Source organism: Patagioenas fasciata, chromosome 6, assembly GCF_037038585.1.
Source record: "Patagioenas fasciata isolate bPatFas1 chromosome 6, bPatFas1.hap1, whole genome shotgun sequence".
NCBI classification, from domain to species: domain Eukaryota; kingdom Metazoa; phylum Chordata; class Aves; order Columbiformes; family Columbidae; genus Patagioenas; species Patagioenas fasciata.
The window spans coordinates 54,573,009-54,594,000 of NC_092525.1; the positions used below are offsets into that span (position 1 = coordinate 54,573,009).

General features: G+C 52.3%; 1 protein-coding gene across 1 annotated transcript; it reads right to left on the reverse strand.

Annotated features, from left to right (window-relative positions):
- Positions 1-544: 544 nt before the first annotated feature.
- On the reverse strand, positions 545-1,486 carry LOC136116264 (olfactory receptor 14J1-like). The gene has a single exon (XM_065862461.1). It carries the CDS (start codon positions 1,484-1,486, stop codon positions 545-547), a length of 942 nt encoding a protein of 313 aa, XP_065718533.1.
- Positions 1,487-20,992: the final 19,506 nt, after the last annotated feature.

Consider the following 20,992-nt stretch of genomic DNA (forward strand, 5'->3'; position numbering starts at 1 on the left):
CACAGTGCCAGGGCCACCTGCCCCAAGCTGCCACCTGCAGCAAAGGGTTTCTCTTTCCGTGTCTTTTCTGCACACATACAGTGCCCCAGTCTTCTCCTGGAACATCCCATATCCCCACAGAGCCCTTTCTCAATAGAGCTGATCTGTGCTGACCTGGCCAGCTGTTCCTGCACCCCTTTCCCATGCTCCATACAGCCCCGAGCTGGTGGTGCTGCTCAGCAGAGCAAGTGGGCTGTGGTGCCCAGGGCCATGGGGTGAGTCCGCAGACTCATACTGGTCAGGATGGGAGGAAGACCCAGCTCAGGGTGGCTCCTGCTCACTCAGCACACAGACATGGCTCTTGCAGCTCCACAGATCTCAGAGAGACCAAACAAGTCAGTGCAGGGTCCTTTATTTCATTTAAACACACAGAGAGTATGGCTCTTTATTCACACAAACACTACGGGACACACCAGACAGGTAGATATGGACACAGCCATAAGAAGACAAATAATGTTTGAACTAGTAGTGCGTAATATTACAAGTGACATGCAGAAGAAGAAGGTCAATTCATTACTGCTTTAGAAAAGCGAACAATCATCAGTTTCCCTATAGACTCCTTCAGTTCCCTGTTCCTCATGCTGTAGATGAGGGGGTTCACTGCTGGAGGCACCACTGAGTACAGAACAGACACCACCAGATCCAGTGAAGGGGAGGAAATGGATGGGGGCTTCAGGTGGGCAAACATGGCAGAGCTGATGAACAGAGAGACCACGGCCAGGTGAGGGAGGCAGGTGGAAAAGGCTTTGTGCTGTCCCTGCTCAGAGGGGATCCTCAGCACGGCCCTGAAGATCTGAACATAGGACAGCACAATGAACACAAAACACACAAATGCTAAACAGGCACTGACCACAAGAAGCCCAAGTTCCCTGAGGTAGGTGTCTGAGCAGGAGAGTTTGAGGATCTGGGGGATTTCACAGAAGAAGTGGCCCAGGGCATTGCCCTTGCACAGTGGCAGTGAAAATGTATTGGCCGTGTGCAGCAGAGCATAGAGAAACCCAGTGGCCCAGGCAGCTGCTGCCATGTGGACACAAGCTCTGCTGCCCAGGAGGGTCCCGTAGTGCAGGGGTTTGCAGATGGCAACGTAGCGGTCGTAGGACATGATGGTGAGGAGAGAATACTCTGCTGTAGCAAAGAACATGAAAAAAAAGAGCTGGGCAGCACATCCTGCGTAGGAAATGACCCTGGAATCCCACAGAGAGTTGGCCATGGATTTGGGGACAGTGATGGAGATGGAGCCCAGGTCGAGGAGGGAGAGGTTGAGCAGGAAGAAGTACATGGGGGTGTGGAGGTGCTGTTCCCAGGCTATGGTGGTGATGATGAGGCCGTTGCCCAGGAGGGCAGCCAGGTAGATGCCCAGGAAGAGCCAGAAGTGCAAGAGCTGCAGCTCCCGTATATCTCTGAATGGCAGGAGGAAGAACTGGGTGATGGAGCTGCTGTTGGACATTTGCTTTTCCTGGACATGGGGCGCTGTCATGAGAAAAATAAAAAAAGAGTGAGAATCCAGGGAAGAGTTCTCTGACAAAAATAAAACCAACTCCTATAGACACTCCCCTGTCACATACAGACACCCTTTTGTTTTTCTAGGACAACATCCTTCAGCACTGTGGCTGGAGCCCTGCTTGGTGCTGGAAAATGTGCAACCAAGAGCAGGGCCTCTGCCCATGGGCCCTCAATAAGTCAGCCCAGCTCTGCAGAAATGGGGCCATGGGAACGGTGGGGACTGTCCTGGTTCTGCTAACACAGAAGAGCTGTCAGCACTTGCTTTCCCATTCATAAGGAACAGAGATGGTGAAGGCAGTTTGGGAGTTCCAGGATTTTTACATCTCCCACCATATTCACTGCAGAGTGTTGTTGGGTGTCAGAAACCCTCAGCATTTCTGCTGCACTCAGGGACAACAGAACGAGTCCTGTGAGACCAGAGGATGCCTGTGGGTCAGTGCAGAGTGAGGGCAGCTGCTCTGTCCCTCTGTCTTGGTCCAGTTGCCCTGGGCAGACACCTTTCTGAGATGGAGCCTGATCACACTCCCATGTTACCCTGAAAAGCCACTGGGAGCTATGGAGAAGAGGGATCCACCTCAGACCACAACATGTCTCACCCTTTCTTAAGGCCTCAGCTCCCCACATTTAGCCCAGGACACACACGGCAGATTTCACAAACCCAAAAGCATTTCATCCATAGTAGAATTTCTGCACTTCTCTGTGGTGAATTCAGATAATGCTGAAGTGCTATAGGACAGGTTTGCATCCTGGAGGAAATCTCAGAGCTTGGAAGGAAACAGCCAAGAATCCTAATGATGGCATTTGATTGAAGGAGACTCAGCTCATTCCCCAGCCCCACAGACTGCATTGCCCACAGCCCAGAGAGCAGAGCAAAGCTGGGACACGTGTTCCCATGGACACACCTGCAGGAAAGGACCCACAAGGTCAGACTGTGACTCTGCAGCTGAAACTGCCATCCCCAGAGAGCCTGAGAGCAAGAACAAGATCCCAACAGCAGTGACCCAGAGCAGGGGAGCAAGAAGGACAATGCGGTGAGGGTGGGTGTGAGAAAGGCCAGGGCAGAGGCAGCCGGGCACTCAGACAGCGTCACCCTTCCCCAGCTGTGCAGCCACCTCCCAGACACCAACATTGCCGGGCAGCTGCTCTCAGCCCCTGTGCTCTGCAGAGGAACTGGAGCTCTGGCTGCACAGGAGCTGCTTCATGCCTTGGAGCCCCCGGCCCTGAGGGCAGAGGCTTTGCTGGGTGGGACAGGAGGCCAGGAGGCTGCTCACAGGAGGGTGACTTGTCTCCTGATCCAGGTGGTGCTTTAGGCTGTGAAGATAATCAAAACCAGCCATTTGACTGGGGTAGTTCCATTTTACAGGTGTCACACAGGGCAGATGAAGGGAGCTCAGAACCCCAGACTCTGCTGCACAGCTGGGACTGCAGAGACTGGGAATGCAGGTGACAGTGTGTGTCAGTGCACACCACATAAAGATTCTGGTGTCCTTTGTGCCTTTGTACCAAAGCTCAGCCTGCTCAGATTTTGAAAGGATTGCTCCAAACCCCTGTGACCCAAACCTCTACAACTGTCTCTCCTCAACAGCCTTTTACCCCAGGAAGGGGAAAACTGCCAATGCAGGCACCAAACCAATGCCCAACCTGCCTGGAGAGCCAGGACAGCTGTGCCACACAACAGCAGCCTCTGAGGGAAGCTGGAGGTGACGGAATTGAAATGGTTTCAAACCAAATCATAGAATCATAGAATCACTGAGGCTGGAAAAGACCCTTAAGAACACGGAGTCCAACTGTAAATCAAACAGTGCCAAGACCACCACTAAACAGTATCCGTAAGTGCCACATCTCCAATTCTTTAAAATACCTCCAGCAATGGAAGCTCCAATCCTGAGCTGTCAGGACACCATTGGCTGCAGTTGGACATAAGATACTGGTCATGACTGTGAGTTCAGCCCTCGCTGGCAGAATGTCTCACACCCTCACTGAGGAGGGCAGGGGGTTGGGAGATGGGAGCACGTTTCAGTTTCCAGATCCCAGCACAGAGCCCAAACCATCCTGCCCTTGAACTCTGGCATCCCATTTCCTGAAGATGCAAAACCGGTGGCTTTCAGTGGATAAGCATGCTAAAAGGCAAGAATTATCCTTCAAATGTCTAGGAACGTCAGTTTTTCAAGAATGAGTTTAACATGCTTATATTTAAATATCTGTAAAATAGCATTCTGCAACTGTTGTAGCCCCTCTGGCAATGACAATTAAATAGGTATTGGCACTATAAGGCTTCATACCCCATACACAAGCACGTATCTAAGTGGTTCAGATGAAGGGTGGTCTTGCAAAAGTCACCCTGTTCCTCCTCAGGTGCATGGACACTGCTCATGTGCCTGTGCAGAGAGTGACAGGAGCTGGGTCCCCTTCTCGGGACAGACTCCTTCCAGGAGAGACACAGACACAGGGGGAACTCATCAGGGCTTTACGGCATTTCCCTCGGCATCAGTTTTGACATATTGGGTGCTGTCCTGTGACTGCCCTTTCTGCACAGATGATCATACAAAGACAACCATTTAGTAAGACAGGGCCATAAAGGGGCTGTTATGGACAAGAAAGCTCACCATGAACACTGCAGAGAGCAAAGAAGTTTATTATTATCACCATGAAGAACCAAGAAGCTCAAGGCCTCTTCTAAAGAGTGGGAGACCCTGAGCAGCCGTGCTTGGCCATGTGTAGGTGTGGGAGAGGGTTAGGACATGTCAGGGAGAAGCAATGAGATGGCTGATGGCTTCAGTGAACCCTTCCAGCCATGTCTGAGCCCAGAAATGGAAAGCAGTTGATGTCTGCAGGTGGAGGAGGAATAGGAGGAAGATTTTCCTGGCAATATGGAAGGAAGAAAGTCCTCTCTTGGGCTACTCATGTATGGCAGTGACATTTGCATCCTGTGGGCATGGCTGTGACTGGGAGGTGGGGAATGGCTGCTGCTGGGGTGTTTGTGCTCAGTCATGGCCCATGAGCTGACCCTGCTCTGCTCCTCTCTTACACTGCCCACACTTCGATGGACCTCAGGAATCATCCATGAGCCTGGTAGATCCATGAACCTCCTGGAGTGATGGGTATGGATCCAAATAGAGGATTCAAGCAAGTTTGGGACTGGGACAGCTCAGGTGATTGGTGACCATTGCCAGGTGTATGAAAGAAGCTGGATGAGTTATGAGGAACTCACAGGCATTTGCAGCTCCACAGAAAACCACAGCCTTGCAGTTAAAGCAACAGCAGTTCACATAAAACCAGCTCCCAAAATACAAAACACACTGTCCGCAGGAAAAACCTTGATAAATATTTGAGAAAGATCTACCAGGTCCCAGGGGTCAGGTCTCAGCCATTCTGGAGATGAACAAGCATCAAGGGCTGACATGGCATCAGAGCCACCTCCACATGGCCCTCACCGCCTGTAACCAGTGTCTCCAAGTCTTTCCTTCACCAGCCTCCAGGGACAGGGACCTGCACTGGTTGTTTCCTTCACAGCTGTGTCAGTGATGGCCCTTCATGGGGTCCCAAACACCCTCAGAAACTTGGGGTTTGCTTCTGCCTTTCACTTCATGAGAGGTTTGTTCATTGTTTCAGTAGCTGCAGTTCAGGATCATGGCAGCAGAGGGCTCATTAACATCGAAAATGCTCTTACAAGCCAAGGCACTGTGCAACATTTTCCTAAAGGCTTCAAGTCTGGTGTGCACGATTAGAGAGCTTTCAGTCCAGGACACCTCAAGAGGAATCACACAACTCTGGACCAAGAGGTGGGTGTTCCTGGGAATCTCAGGTGCCACAGCACAGCGATACTTGTGTTCAGGGAGCTGGTCAAGTGACGAATCTCCTGTTCTGTAATGGCATCTGAGTTTGCTCAGGTCACCCCTGACTTGAGCCCCATCCACTGCTGGGTGTTCTCCAGACTCCTGCCTTCAGGAACAAAGTCCCAGGACACCTTGCTGGTGAAGAGGGAGGCAAAGAAGCCATGAAGTACCCCAGTCCTGTCTGATTCTACTCTTACGAAGTTCAGCAGCAGTTCCACATTCACCCTGTCTGTTCTTTTGCTGGAAATGAAGCAGTGTCAGCTCATCTTGCTGCCCTCAGCCTCCCCTTCTGGGATCAAGTCCGGGGCAGCTTTGTCATCATCCCCACATCCGTGGCCAAGGTTTCTAAATTCCTCCTTTGCAGCTTCCCCTGCTTCCACCTCCTGTGTGCTGCCTTTGTGCTCTGCAGCTCCATCAGTTCAAAGGAGTAGCCTCATGAGATAAATGCTTCTTTTCATGGGTACTTGGAGAGATCATTCTTGTGCTTGGAGCAGCCTGTCCTATAAGGCTGATCAGATTTCCTGAGCTCCTTCACCCTCCATGACTTTACCACATCACCAGCTCTACCTGCCATCCCCTAGTATGTCAAAGTCTTCTCCTCTGGAGCCCACCAGCCTGTGCTCTGCTGCTGTCATTCCTCTCTCCCCTCTGGTGCCTGGGACCCCACTGTGTCCTGGTCACAACAGCCAAGATGGACACTCATGTTCACATCCCTCACCATCTCTTCCTTCTTCGTTGGTACCAGATCCAGGTGAGCATCACCCTTGTTGGCCCATCAGGCAGCTCTCTTAAGCATTTGGCCCAAGATCCTTTGGACTGTTGGCACCTGCAGCTTTGCCTGGCCAGTGACTGTCACGGCAATTACAGTGCCCCATAGGAACCTGCTCATTGACTGAAGACTTTCATGCGTTGCTGAAAGAAGATCTTTACAATTTCTTCTTCACGATCAATTATTTTGTAACATCCAACGCACTGTCACCCTGTGCTGGGTTTATGGCAAAGTCTTGGAACGGGGGGTGGGTGTGGTTGTGCTACAGTTCTCACCTCTCTGAGAAGACAACAGGAGTTTGACCAACGTCAGACAGAGCTGATTTCAGCTGCTCCAAAATGGACCCACTCCTTGCCAAATCTGAGCCACTCAGTGATGCTGGCAGCACCCCTGTGATATTGTATTTGAGAAAGGGTAAAAAATGCTGCACAACCGCAGGTGGGAGAGAGGAGGGAGGAAATGTGTGAGAAAAGCACTGCAGACACCAAGGTCATATCCCATAGGACCCAAGCAGGTCCCTCAGCAGGCCCAAGCTTGCTCTCCTGAAATCCTGCTCTTGGCCTTGTGATCATCTCCCAGGAGCCTCAGCTCCACTTTCTCATCCCTGACTGTTCCATCCTGATCAATTCTTTGTGGTTTGTAAGTGTGAAGTCCCACAGGGCACCTCACCCCACTGACTCCTCAGTCACCCGTGTCAGGAAGATGTTGTCAATGAACTCCAACCCCTCTTGGATGGTTGGTACCTTGCAGATACTGGGATGTCTAAGGTCTGTCATGAGGACAGGGCCCTGGAAACATGAGGCTTCTTTCATTTGTCTGAAGGAGGCCTCATTTCATTCCTCTTCCTCATCAGAGATCCTCCAGCTGATGTCCAGTGACCACAAGACTGCCCATGTTGTTCGGCCCTCTCATGCTGACTCCTCAACCTTCAGCTGACATTGTCTGTCCCCAGGCAGAGCTCCACACATCTGGTATGTACCCATCAGATAACATTGAATATTGAGAAGATGAAGTGACCAGTGCTGTATCAGGGTGGGACAATAACCCCATCCATCAGGACAGAGCAGGACCTGACACGCTGAGCAGTGACCCTGAGGAGAAGGGCCTGGGCACTCCAAGGTCCCCACACCAGCCCGTGGTGCACGCTCACCATGAACAAGGCAGCTGCACACGGGGCTGCATGAGGAGGAGCGTGGGCACACAGACACCTGGAGTTCTCATCCCACTCGGTTCAGCACTGGTGTGACCCCACACACACAGGGGTGTGCGTCTTCCCAGTTTGGAGAAGCAGGGAGGAACTGGAGAGTGCAGGGCTCTGCCAAGGCAGGTTCAGCACCTTGTGCACATGGTGTGGGATGCTGAGGGACCTGGGCTGCTTTGGGCCAGCAGCGCTGTGGAGGCTGCAGCAGTGCAGGAGTAGCCTGAGAGTGCTTGAAGGGTGGTTTCAGAGGTGGTGGTGGTTTTCTGCATAGTGAGAAAGAGCATGAGAAAGAAATAATGGCCCAAAGTGCAGCTGGGAAGGTCCAGGCTGGACATGAGCAGAAAGGAATGTGACTGGAAGGGCAGTGCTGTGGTGGAGCAGGTCAGCAGAGGGAGTCTTCATCAGCCCAAGGCTTTGTGCTTCAAGGAACAGCTGGGGAGGATGGAGACATCTCAGCAAAGGAAGGAAGATGCTCAGCCAAGAGCAAGGTGGGGCAGCAGGGGGGATGTCTGCAGCCTGCAGGGAAAGAGGTGCAGGGGATGCCACAGCACAGGACAGGCTGTGGTGGAGATGATCAAGGGATGTAAAGAGGCTGAAAGCCCCACCAGACATGAGCTCCTTCTCCCCTTGGCTATGGCTGTTGTCTGCACCTCTGATGCCTGTGAGGAGACACCTTGTCCTTCCAGTACAGGGGCCTCATGGCCTCCTTGTCCCCAGCCAGAAACCTGGGAGGTGTGGGACCATAGTCCTGCCCTTGGCCTTGCACAGCCCCACATCACACTGTCCAGGAAGGGCCCTGGGCAACGTGGGAAGGACAGGATCTGACTTCCCAGGGCTGGGGGCCCTTTGGTTAATGAAACACATACAGGTTTACTCAGAATCAGAGCCACCTTTACTTTGCTTTTCCTGACCTGTCATCACTGCATCCAGTTTTCTTCTCTAAGTGATCCTGGGCGCAGTTCCTCAATATTGTCCCTCAGTGGGACCCATTAACGTTACAAGAAACTTTGGAGTTTGAATCTGACTTTGACTTCTTGAGAGGTTTCACCAACTTCCTCCACGGCTTGAGGTGCATGGACTCAGCACCAAACCCACCAGAGGGGTCATTAAAGCGCCTTGGGCTGCTCCTGTGCTGCTGAGCTGGGCTGGGCTCCTGGGACAGAGGGAGCTCCTGGCAAGTGGCAGCGCTGCAGAGAGACAGCTCTGCCCAGGAGCAGCTCCTCTGCACAGCGCAGCAGGGCTGAGGGCTCTGCCTGGGGATCTCAGGGAGACGAGCAAGGCAGAGAGAGATTAAAGGTGGTCAGGATTGGGAGGATGACTGAGAGCTCACTGGAGGAGAAACCTTTGCAGCCCTTGCCATGGTAAGTCTCTGGGTGCAGGGCAATGCAGCTGTAGCTCCTGGAGGCATCTCCTAAAACTGGCACAGGCACAGCTTGTGGGATCTGTCAGGGCAGGGATCTTTATCAGCAGCTTTGAAAATCTGAGAAGCAAGTTGTGCACCCAGGGGTGCCCAGGGCTGTCCTGTAGAGCAGGGTCCCTGCACCCCACGGCTGTGCTTAGTTAGACACTCTGCCACCTGCCAGGGTCAGTGCTCAGCCTGCCCGGGGAGATCCCATGGCAGAAGTTGCGGGTGGAAGGAGCGACCCCTGGCAGCGCAGGCAGGGAACTTGTGGGGTTGAAGGGTGCTGTGTGGGTCAGGGCTGCTCAGAGCTCCAGATCAACCCCACAGACATTACATGGGGTCCTTCTGAACCACCACATCGAGAAAGGAACAGCTGCAAGGGAAGGAGCCTGCACTTCAATTTTCCACTGTTGGTTCTCTGGGTGTGCAGTGGGAGATGGGGATTTATTTCTCTGCTTTGGAGAAGACACTGAGAACTCAATTCTCGTTAGGACTTGTCAGAGCTGCTCCTGAGCCCCTGCACACACAGAGCTGCCCCTGGGAAGTGCCAGGAGGTGTGAGCAGGACAGAGCTGAGCACACAGTGGGTGGGATGGGGTCTGTGACACTGACAGGGAGCAGATCCAGGGACAGAGACACAGCTCCAGGCAGCACAGACATGGGCAGGGAGAAGGAGCTGTGACCAGAAATGCTGGGGAGGGGATTCAGGACCCCCTGCCATCCCCTGCAGTGCAGACACATTTCCCAGTGTAACCCCTGGTGTCCTCTCCTCCCCAGCAGAGCCTCTGCCCCAAAGCCATGGGGTCCAGGTCATGAGTCTCCACCTCAGCAGCTGGACCTCCAGGTGAAGGGTTCCTGGAACATGGTACACAAAAGAGGTGCTAAAAGTACTTGATCTACAGTATCACTATGTGAATGGCAGCAGCACAGCCAGGTAAGGAGAAGGTTCCACAGCATGCCCGTCTGCCTTTCTGTTCTTGCTTTATTTTCTGGTAGCACGGCACTGTTCTTCTCTGTTTCTCTACCTCTCCCAGGGAGGGGGTTTTCCATGAGAAACAGCATGTTTAATATCCAGAGAGAAGTCTCCTCTAACTCGTCACTGTCTTTTCCTCCTTGCACAGGTCCTCATGCTCACAGGCAGCAAATGTCCAACAGCAGCTCCATCACCCAGTTCCTCCTCCTGGCGTTCACAGACACACGGGAGCTGCAGCTCTTGCACTTCTGGCTCTTCCTGGGCATCTACCTGGCTGCCCTCCTGGGCAACGGCCTCATCATCACCACCATAGCCTGGGACTAGTATCTCCGCACCCCCATGTACTTCTTCCTCCTCAACCTTTCCCTTCTCGACCTAGGCACCATCTCCAGCATTGTCCCCAAGTCCATGGCCAATTCCCTCTGGGACACCAGAGCCATCTCCCTACACAGGATGTGCTACCCAACTCTGTCTGTTTTTGTTTTTCATTTCAGCAGTATTTTATCTTCTCACCATCATGTCCTACGACCGCTACGTTGCCATCTGCAAACCCCTGCACTACGGGACCCTCCTGGGCAGCAGAGCTTGTGTCCACATGGCAGCAGCTGCCTGGGCCACTGGGTTTCTCTATTCTCTGCTGCACGCGGCCAATACATTTTCACTGCCACTGTGCAAGGGCAATGCCCTGGGCCAGTTCTTCTGTGAAATCCCCCAGATCCTCAAGCTCTCCTGCTCACACTCCTACCTCAGGGAACTGGGGCCTATTGTGGTTAGTGTATTAGTAGCATTTGGATATTTTGTGTTCATTGTGCTGTCCTATGTGCAGATCTTCAGGGCCGTGCAGAGGATCCTCTCTGAGCAGGGACGGCACAAAGCCTTTTCCACCTGCCTCCCTCACCTGGCCGTGGTCTCCCTGTTCCTCAGCACTGTCATGTTTGCCTACCTGAAACCCTCCTCCATCTCTTCCCCTTCACTGGATCTGGTGGTGTCTGTTCTGTACTCCGTGGTGCCTCCAGCCATGAACCCCCTCATCTACAGCATGAGGAACCAGGAGCTCAAGGATGCGCTGAGGAAACTGATGGCTGGATGCTTTTCAAAGGCGTTAAACTTTCCATGTTCTGCATATCACTCATGACACGACTCATGACAGGTCTAACCTGTCTTTTTTATATTTTGTAGTTGTAGATGATTTTTTGGAGTTGGGGAAAGACTTGTTTGGGTTTGCTTTTTTAACTCTGATAATATTGCTAACAAAGAAATGTTATTATTCATCCCACATCTCTGTCCACCTTTATAGATCAAGTCAAAGACCTTGCAAATGAGAAGTCATGCTCTCTGTGTATTTAAAGAAAATAAATGACCCTTCCATGAATTGTTTGTCTGAGATCCTTCCTCTGAGACCTTTGTGAAGCTCAATACGAGGTGTCTGTGTGTGAAGATGGAGGAAACAGTCCCAGCAGAGCAGCTCTGCCAGGCAGCACCAGCCTTCTTCTTTCCAGAGTCGTTCTCTTTGCACTTCCCCACTCTCCTTCTCAGCCCTTGTGCTGGTGTAAGGCCTGAGCGCTCCCCAGGCTTTGTCACAGTCGTACTGTGTGTCAGTCCTGTGACCAGGACAGGCAGTGGGCGCTTGTGTGACAGAGCCGGCCTCAGAACAGCAACTCCATCAGCAAGGGCATCTCCTTAGCATAGTGCCTGAAGGGTTAGGTCTTCTTCCCAAGTTCCTTGAAGAACATTCCGTAATAACAGACTCTGAAGAGGCTCTTTGTTTGGTTTGTTTCTCTGTAGGCTCAGTGTGAGGAGATCAGGGTCCCAGTGCGGCTTAGAAGAGACTTCGAGCTGTTTGTTCAGGTGTTGCTTGTTGGTGGCCAGCACCCACACACATGGTGGATAAGGCAGGGTCCCTCTGAGCACCCTCCATGACCTCCCAAGAGCTTGTGTGGGAGGTGGTCAGTGGCAGTGACCACCATCAGCTGGGGCTGCCTCCCAGCCTGACCAGTATGGCCCCGCAGAGTCACCACAGCCCGGGCACCACAGCCCACTTGATCTACAGAGCAAAACCCCCAGTTCAGGGCTGTGGGGAGCGTGGGGAGAGGGTGCAGGAATGGCAGCCAGGCCAGAGCGGATGTGCTCTCCTTGGGCAAAGGCTCTGTGGGGAGATGGGACCTCCCAGGAGAAGAGCAGGGCAGTGTTTGTGTGCGGACACGGAAAGAGAAACCCTTTGCCTGTGGGTGACAACTTGGGTCAGGCTGCCCTGTCCCTGGGGCAGCAGTAGCTGCCTGAAGAGCCCCGAGGTCAGGACTTGGTGCTGTCCTGGGGAGCGGGGCTGGCACAGGGAGCTGAAGGCTTCCTGTCATCGGGATAGCCTGAGCGTGGCAGCCAGAGAGACACTGTCACTGACCTCTGTTTCCTCCATTTCATTCTACAGGTCCTGTCCAGATGGAGCTTCTCTGCTCGGCTGGGCTGGAGTGAGACCGGGGAGGTGGGGAGAGCTGGGGAGAAACTGGGCTGGGCTGGAAAGTGCCCCAGAGAGGGAAACACCAGTGAAAAGCTGAAGTGTGTGAGTGTGCAGGGTGGGAGCACCAAACTGGGAGGAAGGGCTGACACACCAGCTGTGCTGGCATCCAGTGAGACCTGGACAGGTTGGAGGACTGGACAGGGGAGAACCCAAGGAAGTTCTGCAAAGGCAAGTGTAGGGTCCTTCACCTCAGGAGGAATAACCGCAGGCACCACTACAGGTTAGGGGCAGACCTGGAAGGCAGTTCTGTGGAGAAGGACTTGGGAGTTCTGGTTGATAACAGGTTGACCATGAGTCAACAATGTGCTCTTGTGGCCAAGAAGGCCAATGGTACCTGGGGTGCTTTGCCAAGAATGTGACCAGCAGGTCAAGGGAGGTGAATCCTCCCCCTCTGTTCTGCCCTGCCGAGGCTGCATCTGGAGGTACTAGGTCCAGTTCTGGGCTCCCCAGTTGAAGAAAGACAAGGAATTACTGGAAAAAGTGCAGTGGTGGATTGCAAAGATGACAACGGGTCTGGAGCATCTTTCTAATGAGGAGAGCCTGAGAGAGGGGGTTTGTTCAGCTGGAGAAGTTGAGAGGGGATCTTATCGATGTTTATAAATATCTCAAGGGTGGGTGTCAAAAGGTTGGACCAGACTCCTTTCAGTGGCGCCCAATGATAGGATGAGGGGCAACAGGCACAAGCTGAAGGTTCCATCTGTATATGAGGATAAACTTCTTTACTTGGAGGGTGACAGAACCCTGAAACAGGGTGCCCGGAGCAGATGTGGAGTCTCCTTCTCTGGAGACATTCAAACCCACCTGGACATGGTCCTGTGCGATCTACTCTGGGTGAACCTGCTTTGGCAGGTGAGTTGGACCGGATGATCTCCAGAGGTGCAGGGAACGTGGCTCACAATCAAACCCCTTTGCTATTTTAGACTTGTAAAACATGCACAAATCTTTGTGCTACTCGTACTCGGGTACAATTAAAGGCATTATGTAGGCCATGGGAAAAGATAAAATGGGGTCAGTGGGCCTTGCATACCTGTCAGGTTGATTTTTATCACACCTCTAACGCATCTAAGGGGTGGCAATATGTACACACTGCTGTGGATACAGTGTCAGGACTAATTACATGGGAGGGCGACAGTCACAGACTCCACACAATCCAATGTGAATTCAAGCAAAGCCGTTTATTGTTACATTTCTCCTTAAGTGTCTTTTTGACCTGTCCATGTGCCACCCACACATCTAAAGGCTGCTTGCAATTGGTCAATAGCTACTGTTCACGCGCCGCAAACTAACAAATAATTGGATTTTACAAATCTGCACGAGCTCTAGTGCTAAGCAAAAAGTATCTACTAAATTGCTGACTTGCTGACTCTTCTTCTCTTGCTCAAGGCTCGACTCTTGCTCTCTTGCTGGATACAAAGACCTCAGACGCCTATTCACTTCAGTTCCATACAATGTCCATTAACTTCAAGGAAATCCCTCAAATCTCCCACAATTTCTATCAATATATCAGCAACAAGAGGAGGGCCAAGGAGAATCTCCATCCCCTGGTGAATACAGAAGGAAACATAGTGAGAGAAGATGAGGGAAAGGCTGAGGTACTAAATGCCTTCTTTGTCTTTGTTCTCTCTTTAACAGTCAGAACAGTTGTACTCCAGGTACTGAGCCCCCTGAGCCAGAAGACAGGGATGGGGAGCAGAATGAAATCCCAATCATCCAAAGAGAAATGGTTGGTGACCTGCTGCACCACTTGGACACCCATGACTCTATGGGGCCAGATGGGACACACCCAAGGGTGCTGAGGGAGCTGGCGGAGGTGATCACTGAGCCACTTTCCATTATCTACCAGCAATCCTGGCTAACTGGGGAGGTCCCAGTTGACTGAATGTTGGCCATGATGACACCCATCTAAGGGAAGAGCTGGAAGGGCGACCTGGTGAACTACAGACCCGTCAGTCTGCCCTTGGTGCTGGGCAAGGTTGTGGAGTAGATGATCTCGAGTGATATCACAGGATTCATATAAGAGAACCATATGATCAGGCCCAGTCAACATGGGTTTATGAAAGGCACGTCCTGTTTGACCAACCTGATCCCCTTCTATGACAAGGTGATCAAGTAGATAAGGGAAAGGCTGTGGATGTTTTGTCCTTAGACTTCAGCAAGGCCTTTGACACCCTATCCCACAGCATCTCCTGGAGAAGCTGCAGCTCATTGCCTGGATGGGTGTATCTACAATGGGTAAAGAAGTGGCTGGAGCTGTGGTGGACAGAGCCAAATCCATTTAGGGACTGGTCATGAGTGGTGTCCCCAGGGCTCAGTATTGAGGCCAGTTCTGTTTAATCTCTTTATCCATGATCTGGATGAGGAGATCAAGTGCACCCTCAATAAGTTTGCAGACGACACCAAATTGGGTGGGAGTGTTGATTTACTGGCAGGTAGGAAAGCTGTACAGAGGGATCTGGACTGGCTGGATCAATGGGCTGAGGGCAGTTTTATGAGATTCAACAAGGACAGGTGCTGGGTTCTGCAATTGCGTCATACCAACCCCATGAACGCTACAGGATCATGGAAGAGTGGATGGAAAGCTACTTGGTGGAAAAAGATCTGGGGGTGTTGATGGGCAGTGGCTGAACATGAGCCAGTGTGTGCCCAGGTGGCCAAAAAAGCCACCAGCGTCCTGGCTTGTATCAGGAATAGTGTGACCAGCAGGACCAGGGAAGTGATCGCCCCCTGTACTGGGCACTGGTGAGGCCGAACCTTGAATCCTGGGTTCAGTTTTGGGCCCTTCACTATAAGAAAGACCATGAGGAGCTGGAGTGAATTCGGAGAAGGGATCAGAGTTGGTGAAGGGTCTGAGGCACAAATCTAATGAGGAGCAGCTGAGGGAGCTGAAGCAGTTGAGCCCGGACAAAAGAAGGCTGAGGGGAGACCTTCTCACTCTGCACAGCTCTCTGAAAGCAAATTGTAGCATAGAGGTTCTTGGTTTCTTCTCCCATGTATCAAGTGATATGACGAGATAAAATGGCCTTAAGTTGTGCCGGGGAAGGTTCAGGTCGGACATTAGGAAACATTTCTTCATGGGAAGGGTTGTGGGGCAGTGGAACAGGCTGCCCAGGGCAGTGGTGGAGTCACCACCCCCGGAGGGGTTTAAAAGACTTTTAGATGAGCTTCTCACGGACATGGTTTAATGCTAGAGTTGGGTTATGGTTGGACTCGAAGATCTTGAGGGTCTCTTCCATCCAAAATGATTCTATGATTTGGTGTTTCTAATCCAAGTCCCAATGTGTGCAAAAGTTTCCTTCATAGAAGAGAAAGAGTGACTAGTAGAGAAAAACATAAGGCTGAAACTGAATGTCAAGAGCGTGGGCAAACCCTGCTGTCCCCAAGGTCAGAGGGAAACAGGGCTGGGAAGTGCAGACCTGGCAGTGGTGTCTCTGCTGCCCTGGAGGGCCTTGATGGACATGAAGGTGATCTCCATGACTGACAAGGTGCTGCTGACAGGCCCACTGTGAAAAGTGTTGGTCCGTTCCTCAGCTGTATCATCAAGGGGGTGAGTGAAGGCTGGTGGAGAGAAAAAACAGAAGTTTCAATGTGTAGACACATACGTGGAGACTCCAGTGCAGTGTGCTTCCTATTCATGGACTGCCTTACATCTACTGGATAGAGAAATGACGGACATGCCACACTCCCGTGGTGGCAACCAGTTTGTTTCACAAAGACACCGAGTCTGTCTGCAGTGCTGTCTGGGGTGTTGGTCGCACATCAGTGTGAATGGGGATGGCTGCCCCATACAGGACCATCGCTGTCCCTGCCCAATGCAGGAGGGGTGTGCGAGAGCCTTGGCACCTCATGTAACACTGCAGGTCTGTAACTGGCAATAGAAGGAACAACTTCCCTGAGTATGATCAGAAAATGTGGGGATGTTCATGACACCGCTGCCATTACAGTCAAAGGAGCTGGAGTCAACCCAGCTGATGGAAAAGACAGAGAGAAACTTAGCTCTATCTGTGGTTCCAGACTCCATCAAATAAATCCCTGCATAGGCTGCCCCAAACATAAGAAATAAAGATTCTCTCATCCTGAGAGTGGGTATCTGATGTCAGTTCTATTGGCCAAAGAGATTCCCCACCACTCTGCAAGAAGTTGCCCCCAGATGCTGCCTCTCCTCTCCGCATTGCTCCACTCAGCTTGCAGCCAGCTCCATGTACTGTGCATCACCTCTGGCACTTCACATGTCACCTCGTCTTTGCATCTCAGCACATCAGTCTTGACCTCTGCCTCCATTCATTAGCACGGGACCTGAGACAAGGAGCTCACAAGTCAGCGTCTATTGTGTGTGCACCTGAACTGAGGCCAGAGGAATCCATCTCCTGTGGGTTTGTGTTGTGCGTGGGGGTAGCTGAGGACTGCAGACATGGAATGGGAGTAGAATCCCTTCCCTCAGAAAAGACAAATTAGATCATTTTGTGCCCATGTCTGGTCGTCATGTCCAAAGACGGGACAGTGAAAAGCTGATTCCTGGACCATAATATTTTTCAAATGAGAGAAATGAGTCTGCGGGAAAAAAAAGTGTGTCTCACCAGCTGAGACAAGGAAATTAGAGCTGACTTGAGCTTGTTTCACAGCAGGTTCCCCTAGAGCTCCAGGGACACCTGGAGGGAGCCCAGAGAGGACAGAGAAAGGGACATCATGGGATGCTCCTCTGTTGCTAAGCTGGGACCAAGGGAGCTCATGGCAAGCGGCAGCGCTGCAGAGAGACAGCTCTGCCCAGGAGCAGCTCCTCTGCACAGCGCAGCAGGGCTGAGGGCTCTGCCTGCAGCACCGAGGGCACAGGAGCCAGGCAGAGAGAGGGGAAAGGCAATGTAGGGTTGTAGGTTGCTGAGGGCTCACTGAGAGACAAATCTCCACAGTCCTAACACGGTAAGTCTTTGGTTGTAGGACAATGCATCTGCGTTTCCTGGTGGTATCTCCTAAAGGGGGTACATCCTGTATTACCGGATCTGTCAGGTCTCTCACACAGTATTTCTCACGTAGAGGAGAAGAACATGGTCCAGAGCAGGGCTTCCCTGCTGCACCATCAATGGGAAATGGCATGACGGCAACTTCTCCTGAGGGTGACTGCAAGGGGGAGCACTCAGGGGTTCTCAGGAGTGTCCTGCAGAGCAGGGTCCATGCCCCTCAGGGCTGTGCCAGGGAAGGGACTCTGCCGTGTGCCAGGGTCAGCGCTCAGCCTGCCCCGGGAGATCCCAACAACAAGGAGGGGAAAAGATGTGAGTGGAAGGATCAAACCCTGTTAGGGCAGAAAAGATGCTTCTGCTGTGGAGAGGGTGCTATGTGGGTCAGAGTTGCTCACAGCTCCAGATCACTCCCAGGATTTTTCCAAGAGGATGCCTCAAGGAGAAGATCAATGCAAGGATTACCAGACAGATAACGAGCTTTCCTGAGCCTGTGTTTTCAGTTTCCTAGCTCAAGGGGTGGGTGGTGTAGGAAAGGATAAAATGAAAATGAGCTCTCATGCTTAAACAAGTCACTGAGACTCCTGAACTGCAACTCTGAGTGATCAGTACAGCCGCCAGAAGGCTCAAAACATCCCTTCACCACCCCTCTGCCTGTGCACAGCACCTGCATCACCTTGGCTGGACCCCATCAGCCTCAGTCTGACCCGTCCTGTTTTCCAGCCTGCAAACAGGAAGATGCCCCCAGGCAGTGCCCTGTGAACAGGCAGGATCTGTAGGGCCAGGGGGAGGGCACAGAGGGTGGGATGGAGTCTGTGAGCACTGACAGGGAAGAGACATGGACAGGGAAACACCTCCCAGGGGGAGAATCTCCAGGCAGCAGGGAAATGATCAAAAATGAGAGGAAACTAAACCCGGAATTGTTATGGGAGGGAGAACAGAGAAAAGTCCCTGTGATCCCCTGCAGTGCAGATCCCTCCTGTGAGCAGCCCCTGGCCTCCTGTCCCACCCAGCAAAGCCTCTGCCCTCAAGGCCGGGGGCTCCAAGGCATGAAGCAGCTCCTGTGCAGCCAGAGCTCCAGTTCCTCTGCAGAGCACAGGGGCTGAGAGCAGCTGCCCGGCAATGTTGGTGTCTGGGAGGTGGCTGCACAGCTGGGGAAGGGTGACGCTGTCTGAGTGCCTGGCTGCCTCTGCCCTGGCCTCTCTCACACCCACCCTCACCGCATTGTCCTTCTTGCTCCCCTGCTCTGGGTCACTGCTGTTGGGATCTTGTTCTTGTGCTCAGGCTCTCTGGGGATGGCAGTTTCAGCTGCAGAGTCACAGCCTGATCTTGTGGGTCCTTTCCTGCAGGTGTGTCCATGGGAACACGTGTCCCAGCTTTGCTCTGACCTGTGGGGTGTGGGCAATGCAGTCTGTGGGGCTGGGGAGTGAGCTGAGGCTCCCTGAATCAAACGCCTTCATTAGCAGTATTGGCTGTCTACTTGCGGTTTCGTTCCAAGCTGTGAGCTTCCGTCCAGGATGCAAACCTGTCCTACAGCATCTGTGTGTTCTCTGAAAGCATCATAATGAAGGCAGAGGTGCTGATCTCAGCAGTGTCTGCGGGCTTTTCAGGTTAACATGGGAGTGTGATCAGTCTCCATCTCAGAAAGGTGCCAGCCCAGGGCAGCTGGAGCAGGACAGAGGGACAGAGCAGCTGCCCTCACTCTGCACTGACCCACAGGCATCCTCTGGTCTCACAGGACTCGCTCTGTTCTCCCTGATTGCACCAGAAATGCTAAGGGTTTCTGACACCCAAGAACACTTTCATGGGTGGGAGGGCAGACGGAGTTGTAGAAACACCAAACCTCTCAAACTCCGTTTCTCAGGCCTGGAGGTGCAGATGCTGACAGCCCCTTCTGCTCCAGGAGCAGTTCCAGCTGACAAAGCTGAACCCCAGGACTGGCCCCTGCCCACCCAATCACACAGGGTCAGGCTGACTGCTCAAGAGCCCCTGGGCAGAGACCCTGCTCTTCATTGCACACTCATCAAGCACCGACGAGGGCTCCAGCCAGGACGTTCTCCTGAAAAATCAAAGTGTCTCTTTCTGGGAGGGTGTTTTGGAAGCGGCTTTGGTTTTTCCCAGAGAAATCTCATCTAAACCATCACTGTCTTTTCCTCCTTGCACAGGTCCTCATGCCCACAGGCAGCAAATGTCCAACAGCAGCTCCATCACCCAGTTCCTCCTCCTGCCGTTCACAGACACACGGGAGCTGCAGCTCTTGCACTTCTGGCTCTTCCTGGGCATCTACCTGGCTGCCCTGCTGGGCAACGGCCTCATCATCACCACCATAGCCTGGGACCAGCACCTCCACACCCCCATGTTCTTCTTCCTCCTCAGCCTCACCCTCCTTGACCTGGGCTGCATCTCTACTATTCTCCCCAAGTCCTTGACCAACTCCCTCTGGAATACCAGAGCCATCTCGATTTTGGGATGTGCTGCACAAGTCTTTATGTTTCTCCTTTTTATTGCAGGAGAGTATTATATGCTAACCATCATGTCCTACGACCGCTACGTTGCCATCTGCAAACCCCTGCACTACGGGACCCTCCTGGGCAGCAGAGCTTGTGTCCACATGGCAGCAGCTGCCTGGGCCACTGGGTTTCTCAATGCTTTGCTGCACACGGCCAATACATTTTCACTGCCCCTGTGCAAGGGCAATGCCCTGGGCCAGTTCTTCTGTGAAATCCCCCAGATCCTCAAGCTCTCCTGCTCACACTCCTATCTTAGGGAAGTTTGGTTTCTTGTGGTCAGTGCCTGTTTAGCATTTTCGTGTTTTGTGTTCATCGTGGTGTCCTATGTGCAGATCTTCAGGGCCGTGCTGAGGATCCCCTCTGAGCAGGGACGGCACAAAGCCTTTTCCACCTGCCTCCCTCACCTGGCCGTGGTCTCCATCTATGTCAGCACTGGCATGTTTGCCTACCTGAAGCCCCCCTCCATCTCCTCCCCATCCCTGGATCTGGTGGTGTCTGTTCTGTACTCGGTGGTGCCTCCAGCAGTGAACCCCCTCATCTACAGCATGAGGAACCAGGAGCTCAAGGATGTCCTGAAGAAACTGATCACTGGATTCTTTTCAAAGGCATTAAACATTCCATCTTCTGCATATCACTCATGACAAAACTCATGACAGATCCAACCTGTCTTTTTTATAGTTTGTAGTTGTAGAAGACTGTTTGGAGTTGGAGCAAGGAATGATTGGTTTGCTTTTTAAACTATGATAATATTGCCCACAAAGAGATGTCATTAATCATCCCACTTCTAATTCTCTGTCCACATTTATAGTTCAAGTCATAGACCTTGTAAACGAGAAGTCTTGCTCTCTGTGTATTTAATCAAAATAAATGACCCTGCATTGAAATGTTTGTGTGAGATCTTTCCTCTGTGTGGAAAGATGGAGCAAACAGTCCCAGCAGAGCAGCTCTGCCAGGCAGCACCAGCCTTGTTCTTTCCAGAATCCTTCTCTTTCCACTCCCACACTCTCCTTCTCAGTCCTTGTGTTGGTGCAAGGCCTGAGCGCTCCCAAGGCTTGGTCACTGTCCTGCTGTGTGTCAGTGCTGTGACCAGGACAGGCAATGGGCACTGCTGTGACAGAGCTGGCCTCAGAACAGCATCTCCATCAGCAAGGGGATCTCCTTAGTACAGTGCCTGAAGGGTTAGATCTTCTTCCAGAGCTGCTTTAAAGAACATGCCTAAGGAATAGACTCTGAAGATGCTCGTTGCTTTGCTTGTTTCTCTGTCGACTCAGTGTGATGGGATCAGGGTCCCAGTGT